At 44.4% G+C, this 19,117-nt stretch overlaps 1 protein-coding gene across 1 annotated transcript; it reads right to left on the reverse strand.

Moving 5' to 3' along the window:
• Positions 1 to 5,493: 5,493 nt before the first annotated feature.
• On the reverse strand, positions 5,494 to 17,157 carry LTB4R (leukotriene B4 receptor). Its single transcript, XM_063137942.1, has 2 exons — positions 17,013 to 17,157; positions 5,494 to 7,463 (listed from the first exon to the last, which is right to left on the reverse strand). The coding sequence occupies exon 2, from the start codon at positions 7,457 to 7,459 to the stop codon at positions 6,362 to 6,364; it is 1,098 nt and encodes a 365-aa protein (XP_062994012.1). The 5' UTR covers positions 7,460 to 7,463; positions 17,013 to 17,157; the 3' UTR covers positions 5,494 to 6,361.
• Between the last annotated feature and the right edge of the window lie 1,960 nt (positions 17,158 to 19,117).

Consider the following 19,117-nt stretch of genomic DNA (forward strand, 5'->3'; position numbering starts at 1 on the left):
GGTCTCTTCTGTGAAAGACTGCAGCTTCACCAACACTACAAGCAGTGGCCAATGTGTCTCCATGTTATTCTGAAGTAACAAGGCCAAAGACCCACCAAAAGCATTTCAGGAATCTGTTTCAAGGACTAGACTGATCTTTTTTTTTTCCTGGTTCATAGAGGGAAGGTGGCATCTCCCCAGTCAGGTTTGGCCCTCCTGGATTCTCAGCTGAGGAACCCCAGACTAGTTGTTCTCTCAGTAATTGTGCTCAAGGGAGCCCATTCCCTCAAAAGGCTCACTACCTCTGCTACGAAGCCCCCAGGATTGTATCCAGAAACATCACAGGGGTACCTAAGCCCCACATACTTCCAAAAAACGGATGATCCTAGCATGGCTTCATGGAGCCTTTGAGGAATCCTCTGCTTTAGCCTGGCATTGGCAGGGCTGGGCACAGCATCTGAGATTCCTGAATGGACTTGTCCTGATCGGTCAAGGCGGTAGCTCAGCAATAGAGCACCAGCTTTGCATGAAGAAGTCCCCAGCTTCAATCCCCGGCATGTCCAGGTAGAGCTGGGAGCATCCCCTTTCTGTGAATCACTGTGCTGAGCTACATGAGTCAGCGATCTGATCCTAGTATAAGGCAGCTTTGGTGGGGGGATAATTCTGGAGGATTCAGATGGGGGAGAGAAATCCAGGATGGTGTTGCCATGATTGTCAGTAGGACTAGTTGAGGCTACCATTGGCTGATGTCAGTTTGCTTTGGTGTACAATGGAAGGAACTGTGGTTTCCTCTGTCACTTTCTGCCTCCTCGCCTTCCTCTTTTGATTGTGGTTTGAGCGTTTGCAGTTCTGGCACGCACTCACACGGTAGTGCTCAAAAGCATATTTAGTGTGATTGAGGTGGCTGTGTGGTTAAGGGGGTTTGCACATAAGAAGTGCCATGCTGGATCAGACCAAGGGTCCATCTAGTCCAGCACTCTGTTCACACAGTGGCCAACCAGCTGTCGGCCAGGGACCAACATGCAGAATGTGGTGCAACAGCACCCTCCCACCCATGTTCCCCAGCAACTGGTGCACACAGGCTTATTGCCTCGAATACTGGAGGCAGAGCACAACCATCAGGGCTAGTAGCCATTGATAGCCTTTGCCTCCAGGAATTTATCCAACCCCCTTTTAAAGCCATCCAAATTGTTGGCCATCACTACATCATTGTGGTAGAAAGTTCCATAGTTTAACTACATGCTGTGTGAAGAAGTACTTCCTTTTATTTGTCCTGAATCTCCCACCAATCAGTTTCATGGGATGACCCATGAAGCTGATTTCTTCAAGGTGCTGATTCTCAACTGCATCCATGTCAATTTCGGGGTGGGTGGAGAAGAGCAGCCTGGTGAAGGGAACATTGTACGAGGCTTCAGGTTCAAACCTCGTCACATCGTTCTTTTGAAGGGGATTCAGCTTGAAAAGGTGGGAGGGGCGTCATTTCACACACACCCTGTCATTTTCCTACTTAAGAAACACACAATCCAGCTATGCTGAGGCCAGATTCCAACCATTCATAGCCCGACTGGTTCTGGGAGTCCGGCAGGCTCCCCTGCACCTGGCACACACACCCAGACCCCACTCACCGAGCTGCAGGGTGCTCACGGACCCACTGGCTGAGTGGCTGCATACCCGCTGTGTGGGTCCAGGAGTTGCCCAACCCCATGGCGTGTCACCATTTGCATAGAAAAGGTGGCTCAGTTTCCCATAAAAGTCACATTGCGCAAATGGGCCCTTTACAGCTGCCATTTGCACAACATTACTTTTAGGGAAAACCCTGAGTCACCATTTCTGTGCAAAATGGTGGCTCACTATGGGGCAGGCGGTAGCTGGACATACTCGTCTGGTTGCTTGTGGCTGCTTGGTGAGTGGATCCAGGGGGTAAGCAGCCATGGTGACTCAGTGATCTCCCACAGGGCCCAGTTGGAGTGAGTCCATCCTTCCCTAACCATTCATGGGTAGAGCCACATCTCTGAGCTTGCCCCATGCTCCGGTGCTGCGGTAAATTTTGAAGTGCAGATGCTCATCATGACAGTCCCCATAGCCACGTCCCAAAGAAGGTCCAAAAATGAAGGCAGCAGTGTTGATCTACATCTCTCATTCTCTGGTGCTGTTCACACAGCCTGCTCACCCACACTCAGTGGTTGAGTGTGAGTTGTTGTTGAACTGTGGGATTGTTTGCTGAACTGTGGGTTATCGTCTTGTCTGAACCCAGGACATCAGCAGCGTGGCTTGTTCATCATGGAGTGTGACTTATTTTTTTTCAAACGAGCCACCTTGAGAACCCAGGTCTTTCAGAATCCATGAGTGGTTAACAAGCCATCTTGGGGGAAATGTCCTGGGTTCAGACAACATGCTCAGCCATGGTTCAACAAACAACCCACAGTTCAACAACAACCCACACTCAACCACTGAATGTGAGTTAGTGTGTTGTGCGAACAGCCCCTCTGTGTACACACATCCTCAAACAGTAGTGCATAGTATAACACTCAGTTTATTAGGATCAATTGGCAGTCATAGCATAGTGAACTGGCAAAGAGCAGTGTAGTGGTTAGCATGGACTAGATAGAACTGATTTTGCACAAGAAAGGGAAAGAGAGGGACACAACTTGTCCCCAAGCAGCATAAAACCACCAGTTCAAGATTTCCCCAGCATCAGGGTGAAGCAGTTTATCTCAAACGAGTTCTAGAAGTTATCCGTCTCCGTCAGGAGCAGTTACTTCTAAAGCGAACAGGTCTTTCATTGCCCATTCAAAACCAAACTGTCCCATAATACTTTGCAGTGCAACAGGGACAGCAAACAAGACCAGATTCGCCCACCTGCTGAGAGGATTGCTAAGCTCAGAAGGAACAAGGAAGTGGGGGGTGGCCGATGATGTAATCATCCCTGCTAATCAAAACGCCCCAGCACTTCAACCCTGTGACCCCTGGATCCAATACACCACTGAGTGTGTGTAAACGCTGACCTATTCCCCAGAATCCCCTCAGCCGTGTATCCAGTGGCAACTCTAGAGCAATATGTGAATCCAGAGGCATGTCCAATGATGCTCTTTGATGTTACATGGTTTGTGAAATGGAATGCCAAAATTCAGTGACCTAAATGCAAAGGTGCTCCTCCTGTTCTGCTTGCAAGGAGGAGGTGGAGGACGTGGTGGTGGAACGTGTCACAGGGTTCTTCTTGGAATCAAACTTGGTGTATTTAAATTCTTGCAGGAATAAACAGTATTTTATTTGTAGATAATAATGTTTCCAAATTGACTAATTCATTATTTTTGTTCTGCCTGCTTTACGCTGATACCTACAAGGTTGTAAAGGCAAATATATTAATGAAAGGCTGCTGGGTACCTGAAATACCCATCCATGGAGGAGGGTGCCCTCTATTTCTGTATGAGTTACTGCTTGCCTTGGGTCAACCGACCTCTGCCAGGAAGGATAATTCTGCCTTAGTTTGAATGATTGAGCTGCATATGATTGCTAAAGCAGAACAGGATTATGTACTCTCAGAGGAGATTGTCTGTTGGATCTCTGGATGAGTGTGACTCATGCACGAGCACAGGGCGGGTGTAAGTGGTAGCACCCCCTCTGGCATTTTTCAGAATCCGCAAAGAATCCTTTTGTCTGGTGCAGAAATTAAGAAAAGAAAAGGTGCCTCCATTTTTCAGTCCTGGCAGGAAAAAAGTGCTCCTTCGCTTTTGACAAGATTGAGATGTGCTGGAGTTTGAGATGTGCTGGAGTTAAGGACGTAACACAAGAACATTAGAAGAGGCACACTGGATCAGATCAAGGGCTCATCTAATGCAGCACTCTGCATTCACACAGTGGCCAACCAGCTGCTTATGGATTGGAAACCCACAGGTGGGACATGAGTGCAACAGCACCCTCCCACCCAAATTTCCCAGCAACTGGAGTACTGGGAATGCTTTGACTGCACTGTATCCCCCTCCCAGACTCTCCTCACACATTACCACCAGGATTGTACAGGGTTTTTTGGAAGCGGGTGAGCATCTTTGTTATCTCCAATGACTGACTGGAGATAACGGGGATTCCCCATGCCCCAACCCCCTGGGGGTTACCAGAGGTTTAGGGAAGGACAGGAAGAGCCAGTGTGGTGTAGTGGCTAAAGTGTTGGACTGGGTGTTGGGACAGCTGGATTCTACTCCCCACACAGCCATTTAAACCCACTGGGTGACTTTGGGCTGGTCACAGACTCTCAGCCCAGCCCACCTCACAGGGCTGTTGTTGTGAGGATGAAAATGAAGAGGAGGAGGATTATATACACTGCCTTGGGTTCCTTGGAGGAAAAAAGGTGGGGTATAAATGCAATACATAAATTAAATAAATAAATAGGTGACTACATAGGAACAGAGGCGCCTGCAGCAAAGTGTTGCAGTGCAAAGCCCTCCATTCAATTCCCCCTGCTACCCAGTTTTCCATTTGTGGATTTTCCTCCCAATGTTTCAGGGCCACTGAACACCCACTCAGGCTGCGTTTTGGGTTCCTCTCAAAGATTGTTTTTCGCAAAACCTGGGTTTCCCCCAATGCTGCTAAAGTCTTCTACTGGTGTGTTTAGTGGTACTTTTTTGGCTGCAGCACCCAAGAGAACTGATGTAGTTATTAGTGTGTATATAGAATGGGTTTTCCTTGATTTCAATCCAGAGGAGACAATGTACATCGATGTGCAGGGCGTGCACTTTACAGTGCATTTTCTGTACTACAACGATACACATCAGAACACGCTAAAGATACAATCCTATGCATGTTTTAGACACACAAAACTCCTACAACTCCCAGCATGCTGGAAATCAGAGGACTTTTTTTCCTATCTAAATATGCATAAGATTGCATCCTAAAAGTTTCTTATGCACATCCGATTACCACCGGTACACATTGTAAACATTTCCTGTGAACACAACTCTGCTGAATCATTATTACATATAATGAATGTCTTTTTATTAAAATGGAAGGTTTACTTGGCATGAGTAATACAGATGAAAAACACAAAACAACCTCCCTCACTTATCCCCAATCACCCACAAAGAGGCAAACTGCGTTTTACACTACAGAGAAGTGTACAGAGTCCCCGACACACCCTCCTCTTTTGCCAAACATCTAATGAACAAAGCAAATTGCATTGGAAAGGGTAGGAAAAAAAGTGAGTTTTTAACTTCCCCTAGGGTGACCATATGGAAAAGAGGACAGGGCTCCTGTATCTTTATTTATTTATTGCATTTTTATACCGCCCAATAGCCGAAGCTCCCTGGGTGGTTCACAAAAGTTATAGCTGCAGGAGCCCTGCCCTCTTGACCAGATACAAACAGGGCAAGGCTCCTGCAGCTTTAACTGTTGTGACAAAGAGGGAATTTCACAAGGTGTTGCATTTATACAAATGATACCTGCTGAAACTCCCTTTTCGATACAACTGCTAAAGATACAGGTGCCCTGTCCTCCTTTCCATATGGTCACCCTAATAGACTTTCCCTTGTCAGTCTTTTCAAACCCTCTAAACCCCCTCCACTTTCTTTCACTCCTAGGGGCTTCTATAGTACCTGTGCTTATGAGGTCAATGGAAATTAATACTAAAAGCAAAAGTCTTGGGTAAATAAAAGTAGTCCTGAATACTAGCAAAGTGAAACGATATTTCAGAGGGGAGTTTAAGAGGAAAAGTAAATGGTTGTGAAGCATTAAGCACCCCTTTTCCTCCCATTCCTTCTCTGATGCGAATTGCCCGCTGTGTCCCAGCTGAAAACCATTCGGGCTATTCAAGCATTTTCTTTTTGCAGAACTAGGATTTAAAACAACAACCAGAAACTCAAAAGACACAGCCAAACCTTCACTAAGTCAGGGCTTGTGGTTAAGGAATGGAGAGGCCAGGGCTCTGTGTCTAGAAGATATGTATGGTAACCCCTGTTCTAATCTTTGACATATGGTTGGGGACAGTGAGGGAATAAAACTCTGTACACCTGTAACATGTAGACCTTGTCTATCAACCAAACAGTGCCCAGCAGCTGACATGAATCAGTTATGGGGCCTAAATGTTGGTAATGAATCATCACCCATTTCGGTTCTCATTGGCAGGGTTTTGCAACAGTTCTCAGGAACTACCTTCTAGACCTGAAGATAAATGGTTTGTACAAGGCTGACCTAAGGACTTGACACCATAGCCTCCCACATTCCAAACCAAATGTTCTGGCTGTGTTGGAGAATACAGAGAAATGGAAGTTGCCTGTCTCAGACAACTGGTAAGTGAAGAGGATATGTAATGGCAGACCCATTTTTACCATACGGTATGAAACCACAATGAAATCATGAGTGTACAGAATCCACATCACTCTGCAGCAGTCTTTCAAGGTGACTGGAGAGGTTTAGAAGCTTCTCCTTTTTCTTGACTTGATGCACCATCTGTTGGGTTAGTAGATGTGGTCAAGCACTCCGGACTCCCATTGTTTAAGGATGAGGCTTTGATTTCTCCGTGGCGTTGAAGGTCCCGGATGGTACCAAACTTGCTGCTGGACACTTCTGAGGCTGTTCCTTCAAATAGTTTGGCCATAAAGCCAAAGCCAGATGACCGGATAAAGGAGCTACCACTGAAGGTATAAAGGATGGGGTTGACGCTACTGCTGAAGAAGGCAAGGGCAACCAAAGTTGGCCTAGCCATAGCTGCAGCTCTTTTCAGGGAGTGGTTCCACTCGCCAGCCACTTCCAAAATGTTGACCACATGGTAAGGAAGCCAAAAAAGAGCGAAGGCTGCCACAATGAAACTGATGAGACGGCTGGTCCGGCGCTTCCGGCGGAAACGCGTCTCCTTAAGCCGTTGGCTGATGGTCGCGTAGCTGAAGAGTATGGCGATAAAAGGCAGCACAAATCCAGTGATGGTTTCAAAGAGATTGTGGAAGATGATGTCTTTGGGCGTGGGGTGCTCACGCTTACAAATGGACCTCCCCTTCATATCTATCACTTTTCGGTAGACGAGTACAGGAATGGCTAAGAGGACACCAATCACCCAAATGGCCAAAACCAACAGCCGGATGGTACTTCTGGTGCGGATCTTCTGCGAGATGAAGGGCCTGGAGACTGCCAAGCAGCGGTCCAAACTCATCAGGGTAATGAGGAAGACACTGGCGTACATGCTCACCCCACAGATGTAGTTGCAAGCTCGGCAGATGCCATCTCCAGTTTCCCATTTCCCAGCACTTAGGAACCGCAGGTATATGGGCGCTGTGAGCAGCACGGCCAGGTCGGCTATGGCCAAGTGAAGGATGAGGAGGCAGGTGACCGTACGCTTGCGGACGCGGCATCCCGCGCTCCACACAACAAAGGCGTTGCCAGGGAAACCTAGAAGAAAGGCAAGCACGAGGACAGATATGCCTATTGATGCTCCAGGCAATGGCGACAACCCCATTGGAGGAGACGTGGCATTCTGGATTTCGTTGGAAGTATTCATGGTCCTGTTGGATGTTGGGAGATGGAGGAGGACCTGGTTTGGGGGAAGAGAGAGAGAGAAATATTAACAGGGCTCTGTGTATTCGATCCGTCCCTTCTACCGTAACATTCTCAAGGCCCTAAGTTGTCGAATAGCATGTTGGAGTTCAGTCCTAGGCCAAGACAACCTTAATGCATCACTAAACAATAGGGGAGAAATGCTCTTGATAAACGCATGCAGAGAAAATCATTCTGGGTGACTGAAGGAAACGAACCAAACCACATGTTCTAGGAGGAAGTAAGCAAAACCAAAAAAGGGGAACCAGCAAGGTTCCTTCCCATCCTGAATTTGGACGTCCAGTTTTATTGTCTTTCCAGCACCAAATTCAAATCCTTCATTAGACTTTGCTTGTACACTTCTGTTTTTGTTTTTCTCTCTGTGTACCCATGAGGACAGGGGGAGGTGTGTGTGTGTGCCCGGGGCGGTGGTGGTGGAGGGGAATGAAGTCCTGATCCAAGTTTGGAGGAAGTGCCCTCTGGCGTTCTGCCTCATTTTGTTAGCGGGCTTTACAGGCTTACCCCATTGTGGTGGCAGCAAACACCAGCATTTTGTGCAAAAGGGCCACCATGATAATTTCCCACAAAGTAAGTAATGCTCAACCAGGAGTATTGTGGGAAATTTAAAAGGCAGCTAATCTCAGTCAGCTGGTGTTTCTCTGTGTTTCAGGGCTAAAGGAAAAATAATAATGGGGGAACAGAACAAATAGTATTGGCTCCTTCTCATGTGGGTCAGATGCTGATGCCAGATGGGGCATGTGTGTTTGTGTGTGTGAATGACTGCTGAAATACATATGGGGGTAATTTTTGTGCCCAATGTCAACTTGTGTACTTAGGACAGTTCCACCTTCAGCCCCTGGTTAAAAAGTAGGCTTTGATTCCTGCTACATAACAAATGTTATATCTTACCGTAGCCTTCCTGACCTGGTGGTGTCCTCCAGATGTTTTGGACTACAACTGCAATCACACACACATCCGGCCTACCATAAAGGACTTATGATGCCGGGATCCCCTAACCACCAGAGAGGATGTTCCCCTGAATCAAGACCTGCATCTGACGATTCCTTCAGCTAAAAGCACAGAGACTTCTAGTTCTTTTACACGTATGGAGCAACTTCCATGCTGTTCTTACACAAACTATGGGGCAATGATCTAATGATGGGGAAACAAGGGAAGTGTGTGTTGGCATGAGTGCATGGGGATGGCTCGCTGCTCATGCCTTCAACACTGACCGAGGGACTTCAGGTGAAAAAAAATCTGCTCAGAGGGGAGCTCAAGATAAAATCTAAGGCATAAAAAACCCGGTTAGATCAAGGGAGATGGGGAGAGCCAAGTCTCCATAAAGGTTATGAAGCAAATCGATTAAGAACAGTGGTGTCAAGTTTAGAGGGAACATCAGAGAAGATGTGGGTAGTTATGGAAGCAACGAGGAAAGATTCACTATTAACTGAACACATTTTATTTGGAGGGGAAAGTATAAAAATAAATTGGAATGAGACAAGCCCTTTTTATATGCTATTTTAATACTTTGGAGAAAATGGAAAAAGTAAATTAATCCCGGAAATATCCCCGTTATTTCGTTGCATTCAAATTTTGCTTGCATAGATAAATGCAAGCAATGTGCAAAGTAGAAACAAAAGGGGATTTACAGACTGAGAGATTTCTATGAAAACAAAACCACTCTTGTGGCAGCATAATTAGAAGAAAAGCTTCAGGAAATGCCAATGAATTGGGTATTTCTTCATCAAATACATGATCCTTTAGTAAAACAAAGAGACTAGAAATGAGACAAAAAATTGAAGGTATATTATTGGAACATATGGTCAATAACAAAGGATTTTTTTCTAAAATTCACATTTTATTAAGAGCATGAGAGGGGTTATGCTGGATCAATCCAGTCCAGCACTCTGTTCACACAATAGTAGGACACGGCTGCAACAGCACCTTCCCACCCATGTTCCCCAGCAACTAGTGTATATAGGTTTACTGCCTCTGATCCTGGAGGTAGCCCATAGCCATCAGGACTAGTAGCCATTGATAGCCTTCTCCTCCAGGAATTTATCCAACATCCCTTTTAAAGCCATCCAAATTGGTGGCCATCACATCTTGTGGTAGTGAATTCCATAGTTTAACTATGCACTGTGTGAAGAACTTCCTTTTATCTGTCCTGAATCTCCCACCAATCAGCTGCATGGGATGACCCCGGTTTCTAGTATTTATTTATTTATTTATTACATTTTTATAACACCCAATATCTGAAGCTCTCTGGGCGGTTCACAAAAATTAAAACCATAATAAAACAACCAACAGGTTAAAAGCACAAATACAAAATACAGTATAAAAAGCACAACCAAGATAAAACCACGCAGCAAAATTGATATAAGATTAAAATACAGAGTTAAAACAGTAAAATTTAAATTTAACTTGAAATTAAGTGTTAAAACACTGAGAGAATAAAAAGGTCTTCAGCTGGTGACGAAAGGAGTACAGTGTAGGTGCTAGGCGGACCTCTCTGGGGAGTATTATTGAAATAGATAAGAATATGGATTGAAAATAATATGGGAAGATGACATTAAAATACCAATACAGCAAAATGTATGGGATAAATATGGATGATATGATCAAAGAACACTGTAGCAACAATTCTGAGGGAGAATGCATTGAATTTGTTAAACTGATGGTATATCAAGCCAGTACGTCTGGCAAGAATAGCTAACAGAAAACTGACACAAAACGTTCTCGAAATTGCAAGCAACATGGTTGGTGTAGCCGTATGTACTGGGCATGTCCTGTTTTGACACAGTATATTCCCAAATATCACACGTCAGACCATACGTGTTACATCAGCATTGGCCCTGTTGCATTTTGTCCTTCCCGTATTGTTGAAAGTGACATCTAAGGACTTAACTGGGTTCATTCTGATGGCAGCCCATGGAGTCATAACTAAAATTTGGAAAACTGCAGAACTTCTAACAGTGAAGACTCCATTTACAGAGCTAGGGCTGTGCACAGCCTCCGCCCCCGATTTATTTCAGAGGCCATTTTGGAGCTTCCAGACAGGTCCCAATTTGACTTGGGGGGGGCTTCAGGCCCGGGCCAACTAGCTTTGGATGTGGATCCGAAGAGAGATCCAGATACCCCAAAGTGGGTCAGCCATTGCGGGTTCCTTGGCACATTCTGGGAAAGATCAAAGCAAGGTGGCTACTAGGAGGAGGGCTTTCTCCGCTGTGGCACCCCGGTTGTGGAATGAGCTCCCCAGAGAGGTCCGCCTGGCGCCTACACTGTACTCCTTTCATCGCCAGCTGAAGACCTTTTTATTCACTCAGTATTTTAACACTTAATTTTAACTTAAATTTAAATTATACTGTTTTAACTCTGTATTTTAACCTTATATCAATTTTGCTGCGTGGTTTTATCCTGGTTGTGCTTTTTATATTGTATTTTGTATTTGTGTTTTTAACTTGTTGGTTGTTTTATGATGGTTTTAATTTTTGTGAACCGCCCAGAGAGCTTCGGCTATTGGGCGGTATAAAAATGTAATAAATAAATAAATAAATAAATAAGGCCGACTGCTCACCCTCAACCCTGGAGCTACTGTACCTGCCCACCCACCTGCTGGACTTACCTGATCCATCCTGCAGCCATGCGTCCTCAACAAGAGCCACCATTTTAAAAGAAGATGGGGGCTCTGTTTCCTACATCTATAGTCACAACCGATGGCAGCCGTAAAGGGCCATTGCCATAGTTTGCTACTTTAGATGTAGGAAAACATACAGAGCTCCCATCTTCTTTTAAAAATGATGCCTCTCATCAAGGATGTGTGGCTGCATGATGGCTCAGGTCAGTCCTGCGGGCAGGGGGAGACAGCACCTTACCATTGCCGCAGATCATGCCGAAGCAGTCAAAGGCACTTTGGGCCTGGCCCGAGCCGCTTTGAACCACTTTGGCCAAATCCGGTGCTGATCAAACCCATTAAATGCAAAGTCAAAACATTTGACTTCTATACAATAAGGCAGGATTTTATTTAATATACCAATCAGGGACATACACAGCAGTACTTTGAAAATACTATGGAAAATAGACTAAATTCAATCTGTTATGGTAAAGAATTACAGAGAAAAACTCCAAACAGCCTATGGATTCCTCCTATATTTTAGAATATAAGGTAAAGGGGGAAAATATACATATGTGTTAAATGTACATTTCCCCCACACAATGGAGGCAAAAGGATGTTCAAATCACATCTGATGACTCCGGACCTTGGTGTGGCTTTGTGCCTACAGCACGTCTCTTCCAACACCCATCTAAAGTTTGCCAGATAAGGGTGCCTTTATATGTTCCCTGACATAACGTAGGCGGTGATGCCCCTTTCCTTGTGCCATGATTCGAACCCAGGGTCAATGTTGGGAGGATGAACTGCACAAAGTGCTGCTTCTAGGATCCACCAGCTTGACTTTATGACCCAAGAGATTTTCTTGGCTTTGTGCAGGGCTGGCAGGGAAAGGGGGGGTATGTGGGTCACCTCAATTACCCGGAGATAAGTCATATCATGTTCTGTGGTTCTTGGCACATGTGTTGCCAACTAAGCCTGACATTTTCCAGCAACTGCAGCTTTTTTGTGAAACCATAAATTTAGGGCAGCCCCACGCATTCCTGTCAAAGCTTAATCAGGTCTTTGTGACCCACAGCCCTACTTCCAATCCAGCACTGCACTGGAGCCTACAGCAATAAGAATGCCCTGAATGCCATGTGTAGAGGGTCTTTACTATTATCACTGCAGAAATACTACCACCACCAACCTAGCACCCAGACACATCTAGGGTCACATGCGTGTTTCAGGCACCCTTAACTTCTGCCACCTCCCATCTCAATCCCTTCCTTCCCCCCCTTGAGTGTTGGGCCTTTTTGTATCGTAAGCCTGCAGGCAGGGACTGACGTGTTTAATGGATTGTTTGTAGATTACTCTGAGTGTACTTCTGATTATTGTTCTTAGGCCTAAGTTAATTTGCTCAAATTCATAAAAAATGTGGGGGTGAAGGGAGGGGGAACAGTTTTGTAAAGACATTGAGCTGGCATGGCATGGTTGCACCATATCGTGCTTTGTTGGTCCCTGGTCAATAGGGTGACCATATTTGGGAAACCAAAAAAGAGGACACCTAGCGTGTGTGTGGGGAAGCAGCTTTCTGAGTCCTGCAGAAAGTACGTTATTCCCCCGCCACCTTAAAGAACCCGATTGGAGTGGAGGAGGGGAAAGGATTTCATTCTGCACCACCACCATCCACTCCAATGGGGGCCTTTTCTATAATGTCCACGAATGACCCACTTTCCCCTTTAAGACCTCAATTGGAGCTCGGGGTGGGGGAATGATGTGCCTCAAGAAAGCATGTCACTCCCTCCTGCCATGCTAATGGCAGCCTTAAAGGGGAAGGTGTGTCATTCCAGGACATTATTGAAAATTATAGAAAATCCCCCCTGACACCATGGAAAGAACAAAAACCAGGACAAATCCGGGGAAATCCTTACAGTTGGTCACCCTACTGGTCAACAGCTGATTGGCCACTGTGTGAAGAGTGTGCTGGACTAGATGGACCCTCGGTCTGATCCAACATGACACTTCTTACGTTCTTATTTTCAGTTCTTTGTAAATATCCTCTGGCATCATCTTTGTTGTTGTTGTTGTTGTTGTTGTTGTTGTTGTTATTATTATTATTATTATCTTTCTCGCTCATGGCGGTTTTTCTAGATGAACATGATGGGCTTTGCCAAGTCATACTGTCTTTTACAGATTCAGGAATTTCCTGATAATTGAGCATGATTTAATTATGACTGCTTTCTGGATGTTGGTGTGGAGGTATTTTGGTAAGCCCAGTTTCTGAAGGTTTTCTGTCTAGTTTTTTGATGTGATGCTGGTGACTGATGTGACTAATGGAATAATTTTGACCTTTTCCTGTTGCCATAATTCTTTGACTTCCATGACCAGTGTTGTATTATTATTATTATTATTATTATTATTATTATTATTATTATTATTATTATTATTATCAGTCTCAAAAAGCTTTAATCAACATCAGAGGACCAGAGGTTAATGTAGTTGCGCAACTTAAGAATACCTCTTCCTGCCACAATCTAGATACACATGAATCTGTCAGTTTTGGTTTCTCCCACATTAAAGGTTTTTCTCTACTGTGTCTTGCTGATGACAAAATTTGTACATTTTGGTGAGTTACCACCAAGTAATCAACTATATGAAGCTCCCACCCATTTGCAACAGACAAATTCAATAGATACACCTTTTCTTGGTACATAGAGGGTCATGTTCTACTTGGGGCACGTCTATACCTAGAGGGCCAGAGAGGGGTGATCCCAGACTTACCTACTTCCGGGATCGTCGCCCTCTGCTTACACATGGCACGCAACATCCTGGGAGGACAGAGGACATCACACCTGCCATTTTGTTTATTTTTTTTAATTGAAAAAGAGCACAGGAGTGCTCCTGCACAAAGGTAAGTTTTTTTAAAAAAATAAAAAATAGTCTTGCTCTCCCCACCCCACCCCCCAGTTCCTGGCTCCTTGCAGTTACTCGCAAGGAGCCGGGACAAAAACAGGATGCCCAGCCACATGTCCTGCAGTCTCTGGATCATCCCAAGACTGCGGGAAAAGTTGGGATAAAAGGGTAGGGTGAGATCCCGGGGAAAGGGATCATCCCTCCCTGTTCCCGGGATCTCCTGTGCATCATGTGGATGCACAGGGATGATCCCAGGGCAATCTCCGGGATAAGCTCTCATCTAGCCATGCCCTTGGTTGCTATGTACTGGTTAAAGATGAGGTGCCTGTCAGGAAAATGAGGTGGTAACTCTAACTCAGTGCCCCAAATACACAGCACTTCAAACCCAGACTAAGTACTCAAAGCCCTTTGCATGTCTTGTAACAGTTAGATAATTACTTGGAAATGTTGCTATAGTTTATTGTGTGTTTTCTGGCAAGATGTTGGCGTAAACTGCTTTGAGCATAATTTTGCCATGAAAAAGCAGCTTTCTCTCACATTTTTCTTCTGTTTTTTTAATACAAATATCTGAAGTCTTTTTGCACCTCATTTATGGAGATGTTTGCCAAGTTTGGTATGTTCTTATAAAAACCAAACACACCATACCAGATTCTCACCCATCCCTATCATTATCCCTTCAAAGTCATGAGGGAAGGGGAGAGTTTTCTGAGGCGCTGCATGAGATAATTTTGAGAAGAATATTGAGTACCTTTGAGGGGGGTGATGTTAGGAGGGAATAATGGCTAGCTGAGAAAAGAGTTTGGAGCACCTTCTCCTCTGCTCTGGACAGTAGCTGACAAGTAGCTGCCTTTCGATTTTAAAATAGTTCAAGGGAAGTTAAATGGAAGGGTAATTTGGCCTTGAGGTAAAAAGAAGAAATGTAATAATCACCTGTAAACTAATGGCAACCGCCCCAATTTCAGCAGCTCAGTCTGGGAATGGGACTAAATGATTTCAAAATTTAGGAATATAGGAATTGGGGGGGGATTCATTTACTCTGCATTTTAATGAGACTTATCTTAATTTTATCCCTTTGAAACCACTACGTGAAGTGAAACTCAGCTATCCTTCAAAATTCGCATTTCTTCAAATTTTGCGGTTGACTTCTCCACTCAAATAAATGCATATACAAATGCATATATTTGAGGAAATAATGTTGGAAAAATGCATTATATTAGGAAAATTGCTTGCAAAAAGGTGTACATTAGGCAAAAATGTGCACAAAGACCCATGTATTTGCCCACAATAGAGGTCTTCAAGAGGCAGCTGGACAACCATCTGTCAGGTATGCTTTAGGGTGGATTCCTGCATTGACCAGGGTATTGGACTCGATGGCCTTGTAGGCCCCTTCCAACTCTGCTATTCTATGATTCTATGAAATCAGCACAAAAGTGCTTATGAATTATCATGTAATCTAAGGGAAAGAAGGTGCCGGGATTTCAATTCTGTGATCAACTGAGAGTATATACAGAGAATTATGAGTCTTGTGTAGAACCTCTTGGTCAATTAATTTATTTGATAATGCAATTTAACACTTTTCCTGGTTGAATATAAGTTCTTTCCCTACCCCCAATTAAACCAAGCAGTAGTGTATTATTTTTAAATTCATTCTAATGTAAGTATTAAAATGTCTATCTCACATGCCTATTTGTGCTGATACAATAGACTGACTAAACAACCAAAATTTAGATAATTTGCTGACTCAGATTTCCTTAACTGAGTGACAGCTGTGTGAAAAATAGCTTAGGTTTTAGAGTTTTATGTGCCTGGAGACTCTAAAAATTCTCCATCTTATTTTTGGGTGGAAAAATTGTGAGGGACCATTTTACTGAATTTAAGTGAATTTCTTCAGGGAGTCTCAACATCAGCAGTGAGTGTAGCAAAACGTATTTCTTTTTTTCGTAAGTTGTTGTGGTGTGTGTGTGTATGTGTGTATATTTCCCCTGCTGCTGCAAATATATAGCCTGGCCACTACTTTGCAGATTCGAAAATGCCACAGGGCCAGTGTCATTCTGAGTCCATGTAAGAAGGGTGGGGACTCCTTCCCCCAAATGTTGAGAGAATTTTGGGAGAAAATTTGCCAGTTGGTCTTCCTTTTTCTGACATTTCTCAGAGAAATGACTTCTGAATAACTTTGGCTCTGCTTTAAACTAGTCTTTGTTTTTTTGTTTTTTTAATCTCTACTATATTCAACTAATCAATTATAAGCAATTCAAAATGGATCTCATATCGCAAGCTGTCATTAGAGGTGAATCCTGAAGGTTAGAACCTTTTGAAGTAATTGATCTGTGTTAGGACATTTTCCTTCGAAACCCCAGTGCTATAATCTAAGCTGTGAAGCCTTGGTGAAAAAACTGGAGTAGATTTTGGTGATAGCGGTCTAAATATGCCCTGATCCATGATATTCACTGAGGCCATAGCTAGACCTAAGGTTTATCCCTGGATCGTCCAGGGGTCAAACCTGTTCATCTAGGTGACACACAGGGGATCCAGTGCTCAGGCAGGGGTGAACCCTGGATGATACCAGGATAAACCTTAGGTCTAGCTGTGGCCTGAGTCATCTTGGGCCCATGTTCATGTCTCAGGCTAACCTTCCTCACAGTGTTGTTGTGTGAAGATAAAATGGAATGGAGAGGAGAATTTTGCACTCTCCTGAGCTCCTAGGGTGAGATAAAAAAAATGCATCCATAAATTAATGAAATAATAATAATAATAATAATAATAATAATAATAATAATAATAGCTCTACACATGCGCAGAGGTACCCTCTTCCTTGATACTGAACTGAGCCCTGGGATTTAAAAATTCCTAGCAGATCTGCCTGATTTAACCCAAACTCTTTGAGGAGTGCCTCCTCTTTATTATACTTGGTACTTTCCCATCCTTCAGAGACCCACGGTGCGACCCACCCTTCCAGCTGAATCCTATGACCTCATCACTCTGGGTCAGTAGAGATGTCCAGTCACTCGCTTACCTTGTCTGACTTCCAAATCTCTTGGTCCCGTGCTGACTTCTCCTGCAGTCTGTGCCTCGAGGGCTTTCTGGTTCGTATATCACATCAACCCTTGAGGAGCTGGTTGGCTTAGAAGTGGTTTTGTTTGTTTGTTGTTATTTTTTCCTCTCTTCTTCTTCTTTTTTGCTTAGTGTCCTTCACGGAGCTCCAACAGGAAGTGAATGCAACTTTCCGAAGAGTTGAGTCAGTGACAGTAGGCAACGGTCTTGCAGAAAAGGGTGTAGCAACTGGGGCGATGAAGTGATATGGGAGGGTAGAGATTCACCTTGAACAGGAGCAGAAGAAGATTTTGTTTGTTTGCTTGTTTTGTTTATGCAACTGACTAAGTTCTGCTTCTCCTGCCTTCACTCCTGTCCAGACCTCTTCTGAGCTGAAAGCTGCCTGCTCCGTTGCTTCGGACTAGTAACCCGCTTTGCTTTCAGTTATTCTGTGTTCATGATGTTTGGTTTATATGGCCGGTATTGGCATGGTAGGGAGCCTCAATAACTCATATGGGCTGAGAGGCACCAACCCCAATCACCTATCTCTGAAGTTCAGTAACCAGCTCCACCAAGCCATGGGAGAACCAGAGATGATGTTCTAGCTCACCCATGGCCTCTAAACTTCACTTCGATGCTTGGTTTGGCTCACTCTGTTTTTGTTTGAGTTCTGTTTTCTGGTTCATCCCAGTGGGAGAAAGGCACATTAATGTATGCATTTTTCAAAAGTGCACACTTCTGCCCCCTTGACTAAAGTATAGGGTGACCAACTGTCAGGATTTCCCCAGATTTGTCCTGGTTTTTGTTCTTTCCATGGTGTCAGGGGGGATTTTCTATAATTTTCAATAATGTCCTGGAATGACACACCTTCCTCTTTAAGGCTGCCATTAGCATGGCAGGAGGGAATGACATGCTTTCTTGAGGCACATCATTCCCCCACCCCGAGCTCCAATTGAGGTCTTAAAGGGGAAGTGGGTCATTCGTGGACATTATAGAAAAGGCCCCAATTGGAGTGGATGGTGGTGGTGCAGAATGAAATCCTTTCCCCTCCTCCACTCCAATCGGGTTCGGCGGCGGAATAACGTACTTTCTGCAGGACTCAGAAAGCTGCTTCCCCCACACACACTAGGTGTCCTCTTTTTTGGTTTCCCAAATATGGTCACCCTACTAAAGTATGAAAATGCTAGGTGTGCATTTCCCCCCCCTCAAAGTGCACACTAAAGCATGAAAATGCATGTGTTTTTAAACATCTGCATTTCAAAGCATGCATTTTCAAACAATACAGAATTTTCGAATGTAATCACAAGTTCTAGAATATGCAAAATCTGCTTCCACTCATGTTTGAGGTTGTGAATGAGGCATGTTTGGGTGATTAACAAACTGAGCTGAAATTTTCATCCATCATTACATTTAAAATTGCAGGAGCTATACTAGGGTGACCACATACAAAAGAGGGCAGGGCTCCTGCAGCTTTAACAGTTGTAATGAAGAGGGAATTTCACCAGCTGCTGCATGCTTACAAATGACACCTGCTGAAATTCTCTTTTCTATCCAACTGTTAAAGATACAGGAGCTCTGTCCTCCTTTCCACATGATCACCCTAGGCCAGTTACACTGGGACTTGGAGTCTGAAAGACAGAGTTTTGCGCTTTCCTATGAGACATTTTGGCTGGGTTTGGATGTTAACAAGAAAGAGGGCTGACCCTCTTGGTGAATTGTGTGGTCACTTAGGGTGCTGAGCTGTGTGGGGGGCAAGCAGAGCTGAGCGGGGTGACCGCACAAACCATACAACTTGGTAATACTGTAAAGCTGCAGGGTTGCCCAGAGCAGCTAGAGCAACTGGGCAATTTGCCCCAGACCCCCACAAGGCAAGGGGCCCTTTATGGGCATCACTTAGTTGTGCTAAAACTGATCATCCTTTCAATTTCTTTCTTTGTTTGGAAATCTCCCATGCCACCATGCAGTCTGCGCTTCTGTGATGCATCATCACCATCAATTACATTACTATGCTGTACCATCGCCTAAGCACTCTAGGCAGTTTACAAAGATAAATCATTATCAGCCCTAAATCATTAATGGAGTAAATGG

The sequence above is a fragment of the Elgaria multicarinata genome, chromosome 11, assembly GCF_023053635.1.
Source record: "Elgaria multicarinata webbii isolate HBS135686 ecotype San Diego chromosome 11, rElgMul1.1.pri, whole genome shotgun sequence".
NCBI lineage: Eukaryota > Metazoa > Chordata > Lepidosauria > Squamata > Anguidae > Elgaria > Elgaria multicarinata.

Coding starts and splice junctions, on each gene's coding strand:
- LTB4R (XM_063137942.1), bottom strand. CDS start 7,459: ATGAATACTTCCAACGAAATCCAGAATGCCACGTCTCCTCCAATGGGG.